General features: G+C 41.9%; 2 protein-coding genes across 2 annotated transcripts in view; both read left to right on the top strand.

Annotated features, from left to right (window-relative positions):
- Nucleotides 1-574, top strand: part of LOC106819307 — a 1506-nt gene extending 932 nt beyond the window's left edge. Inside the window, exon 4 of the mRNA XM_014823952.1 lies at nt 195-574. Within this exon, the coding sequence (XP_014679438.1) occupies nt 195-317 (123 nt within the window). The 3' untranslated portion in view covers nt 318-574. The remainder of the gene's footprint in view (nt 1-194) is intronic.
- A 2705-nt stretch (nt 575-3279) lies between these two features.
- LOC106819306 (ATP-binding cassette sub-family A member 3-like) overlaps nt 3280-4844 on the top strand; it is a 5920-nt gene continuing 4355 nt past the window's right edge. Inside the window, exons 1-3 of the mRNA XM_014823951.1 lie at nt 3280-3442; nt 4174-4326; nt 4636-4772. Of these exons, the coding sequence (XP_014679437.1) occupies nt 3280-3442; nt 4174-4326; nt 4636-4772 (453 nt within the window). The remainder of the gene's footprint in view (nt 3443-4173; nt 4327-4635; nt 4773-4844) is intronic.

Below are 4844 nucleotides of genomic sequence, written 5' to 3'. Positions count from 1 at the left end.
GTGTGTGTGTAGTGTGTGGTCGCGTCGCGCGCGTCGTGTGTGTGTGTGGTGGTGTGTGTGTGTGTGTGTGTGTGTGTGTGTGTGTGTGTGTGTGTGTGTGTGTGTGTGTGTGTGTGTGTGTGTGCGTGTGTGTGTTATATAAATAAATAAATAAATAAATATATATATATCACTGTGTCATTTGTGTGTTATAGGCATGCCCCGTCTGCCAACGTCATTGCTGTATCGACTGCAAATGGACAGTGACAAGAGAACGACCAGTGTCCATCACCACTCGGCCAAAGAGTGCTCGTCCTCGTGCTTTGCCTTTCAAGTAACCAGTTGCAAAGAGTTCGTTAAACGAGAAAGAATTACGAAAAGACCCGATAACGATTTTTAAAAAGAACCCGAGCTGTAAAATGATATCAAATTAACGTTTATAAGCGAACCCGTGTTTAGTACTTCACGGAGTAATTATAGTAAACGTAATGTAATATGGATTACATATGTGTGCTTACTTCACTTGGATATATTTTGCATAATGTGTTTTTGAAATCGTTAACTAAAATATAAATAAAAAATTTGTTTAATATAATATCATGTATTTACTTATTTGTTCGATAAGTTTCAAGCTATTCCTTTTCGCTAGTAACGTTTGCATCTAGTAAATAGTCACTGCTTTGACATTTTTATCTCTACTTGGAGCAATGAACGTAAACGAGGTTCCCGTCGTGAGGGGCGGACGGTTTCGCTCTAGCAAATTGGCTGATAATTTCTGCGAGAATGTTTTCATTTTGTTGACGTTTCCCAATATCAGCTGGTCTCCATCCGAAACAAGGATTGAACCCAAGCATGTTTTATTTCGCAGTATTATGCTAGAGTCAGGTTAATCTTAGGCATAACTACATAATATTAATAGCAGAGAACGGACAACTGTCAACTGACACGGAGTGCAAAAGTTTGGAGCATGGTGGTAAGCTTTACGAACGAATACGAGCCATTTCATCTGATACTGTCCCTACGTGATCGGACTGATAAATTGTTCAATGTCAGTCTCTTTTATTCGAGGCACAGTTACATTTCCTTGGAATATGAAAACTATTCTTGATCAGGTGGCTATGTTATCACGATGAGCACATATAGTCGCGATTTGCTCATTCAGCGTCACCGTTAGCACTGGGATTTATATATGTATTAATGGCGTCCAGGGGGTCCCCGTCAGATCACAGTCTACAGAGGTGGTTCGCTAGTTGTGACAAAAGATTTTCGTCTTTATATTCATTCATCGTCTGTATGTCTGTGGCTGGGGTCTTCTCCATAGGATGCGATTTCAATCCCCCTTGTTAGTACTAGTAGATAATTAGTGATTTATTAATGCTATCAGTAATCGTAATCTATGTAGAAATCAGTATATAATCACATAATACAAGCTAGGCGATGTAATTAAGGATTATTTAGTCTAGTGGGTAGAGTTAACCAGATAAAACAATCATTAAAATAATTAATTAACAGTAAACAACACTCAGTTTCAATTTCAATGTACAATTAACTGGGTCATCATCATCAGCATCATCTTTTTCTTGATCACTGCTGCTGTGATTGGCAGTGTTTCTTTCTTTTTCTTCCAGTTCTTCTTCTCCATTTTCTTCTTCTTAGGTTTTTTCCCATAAAGTACTGATGATGTATTCCGTGCCATGGCATGTGACATACTAGCACAGTTTCAGCACAAGAAAGTAAAATTAGTCAATTAAAGGTCCAGTAAAACATATGGGTTGGGGTTATATATTATATACAGTGCAAACTTAGAAAAGTGACAAAAATGATTTAGTTTGCCTGGTGAAATTATGTTTTCTTTAAGGTTTTACATGATTAAATATGTACATTCATATGTGGATAGAGGCAAACTAAGTCTATTATTATTTGGAACCCAACCCATATGTGATTGCTGATGGTGTTAGGATTATATTCGGTTTAGCCATTGTAACGTTGTAGTATGGTGATGATGATGATGATGATGATGATGTATACATGGGTGGTAACGCGTGTACAAAAGTAGACTCGAGTCATGCAGGCATAGTATGTACGTACTACGGTCCGCCTAAGGGCAGCCTGTATCCAGGACAGCGGAGATCGCTTAAGCCACAACTCGAGATTTATCTGCGTCTCTAACCCGGTCACCGAGCAAACTAAGATAAAGTGCCTTGCTCAGATCGAGACCTCGACGCTGAGTTGGGCAGAGTTCAAATTGACACGATAATGTAACCATGCAGACTGGGTTACGAGACAACATTCCAATAGTTGTCACAGAGCAGTGACCTCGGTGAAAACACTCATAAAAAGGCAGAGATAGAGAGAGAGAGAGAGAGAGAGAGAGAGAGAGAGAGAGAGAGAGAGAGAGAGAGAGAGAGAGAGAGAGAGAGAGAGAGAGAGAGAGAGAGAGAGAGAGAGAGAGAGAGAGAGAGAGATAGAGATAGAGAGAAAAAACAAGAGTGAGAGTGAGAAAGAGAGAGAGAGAGAGAGAGAGAGAGAGAGAGAGAGAGAGAGAGGGGGGGGAGGGAGATAGAAAGAAAGAAAGAAAGATAGATTAAGAGAGAGCTCTTCAAGTTAGTATTTTTCTTATCCATTTATGGTTTGATAATAATTTGAAGCAAGTGTTATAATGATGTTATAGGTAAACTGTTTGATGTCATCATACAGAAACGTTGAATCTGGAGTGGCTGAGTTAACCCTTGATAGCGTACGTATGCACTCGTGCACTTTGTTCATGTGATTGCCTACTGTCATACACCGATGATACACGTGCAAGTACGTGTATACCCACATTATGCTAATTGTTCCACATACATTTGTTTGAATTGGGTCAAGCGAATGTTAAGTCGAGCAATGTTTTCCGAGAAGTATTTCTTGAGATTTTTTTCTGTGACTGTGATCCTGAGTGCAAGTAGATGGCATGCCTTTGATGAATGGCATGATGACCTTTGAAGAGTACATCTTAGTGATACTGATTGCACGTGCAGTTTCTCCCACCTCTTAATGTTAAGTTATTTCCAAGGGCAAAGGTTCAAACGAACCCTTCTGTAAATGTCGCAGCAAGTAATATCGATACGCGCAATCTAAACGCATTCGACGAGAAAAGATACGCAAAGCCCACGTAGATCTGCGAACCGGCATTTAACCGAACTATTAAATTGCAGATGTCGTACGTAGTTTGATCCCACGTACCGCCTTCGTCCGCTCGCCGACCGAAATGTGATCGCGGAGCAGACGCGCGATTCACGACCACGCCGGCGCATCCGCGCGATGGCGTCGTGCAGCCGGTGGCGGCAGCTGCGGCTGCTGCTGTGGAAGAACTATGTGCTGCAGAAGCGGCATGCGCTCGTGACGTTCTTCGAGATTGCGATTCCGGCCGCGCTGTCGCTCGTCCTCATCGTCATTCGTCTGCTCGTCGCCAACGACTACATCGGTACGTACTAGTGATGTTCCGATGATCGATTGTAGTCGAAAGTCAGTTGTTTGCAGCAGCAACCGGCTAAGCGCTCGATTATGGAAATAAATAGTTGATTATCATAAAAATACTCTTTCTAAATTAAAAAAAAATGTCCCCAAAAAATGTGAAAACATTGATGAAATGACTTTATTTTATCTTTGTGTGTATTTTTGGTTACTTTACAGCTAAAATATAATCTACACCAAACATGTCGTCGCTCGTTCTCGCTTGTTTGTTATCGCCCAACTATGACACGTTACTTGTTATTATCCTAGTATTCTACCGTGTTCGTATGTAACTTTGTAACCTCGTAAATATTAGTCTTCAAAGTCAAGGGACTATATCGAAGACGGAGCTATAGGACAAAGGGAATGGTAACTGGTTGGAATAGAATAGGGTGATAGAGATCGTGGAGATTAGTTGCAATGACCTTAGGGTGTGGGACCTGACAGGGTTTTTTATGTGTAAGAAAATTGCTTTTATATAGTACTGTATCAATGAAGTACAAATGCAGTGGTAATTTTCATGTAAATTTCTATATAGCCTCTAGGCATAGTAGACCAACTAGAAAATACGCACTGCACATACCCTCTAGCAACAAATTGAAGTCATTGCCACCACAGCAACGAACTTTGACGAGTATACGAACCTCGTGATTTCCCCCGTTACGTGCGGAGATCTTTTGATTTTCTCGCTCTCTCGCGCAGAGAACGTGACGGAGTACGCAGCCTACGACATCTCGCGCTTGCCGGACAACCTCACCAGACTCGACTTTGGCCAGTGGAATGTCGCCTACGCTCCGAACGTCACCGCGGCGCGGGACGTCATCGAATTGGTCGAGAAACGACTCGGCGTCGTCGGTACGCTTCGTTTGCTGTGACGATCTGTGCTCTTCTTAACTCTACTGGTGGAGCCCCTGCGGCCCCACTACAGGAGCGAAAAAGGCTACACTGGCTTCTTCTGTATAGTGGGGGGAGCGTTGGGGCTACACCGGTAGAGTTATGCTCTTCTCTGCTAATAAGGTGTGACAGAGATTGTGTTAATTAAAATGATATCTTGACTGTAATACTTTTGTAAAGTATGGAAAGGGTAGAAGTACGATAGTGGGGAAAGTATTTGTTAGATGATCTGCATTTGGTGGTTAAGCTGTTTGTCTTGTTATTGCGCAGGCTTGCCGTTCGAATCTGAGGCGTCACTTATCAAGTACCTAGCCGATGAAACACACTTGCCATCGACGTTAGGGGGAGTTGTGTTCACGAGTCCTTTTCACGACAATGTGACCTTTCCAGTCGATATAACGTACAAGGTAGTGATCAAATAGTTATGTAAGATAGAGAGAGAGAGAGAGAGAGAGAGAGAGAGAGAGAGAGAGAGAGAG

This window comes from Priapulus caudatus, unplaced genomic scaffold (genome assembly GCF_000485595.1).
Source record: "Priapulus caudatus unplaced genomic scaffold, Priapulus_caudatus-5.0.1 Scaffold3136, whole genome shotgun sequence".
In the NCBI taxonomy this organism is placed as follows: domain Eukaryota; kingdom Metazoa; phylum Priapulida; class Priapulimorpha; order Priapulimorphida; family Priapulidae; genus Priapulus; species Priapulus caudatus.
Note: the sequence above shows the minus strand (reverse complement) of the source record. Positions and strands in the feature narration are given on the sequence as shown.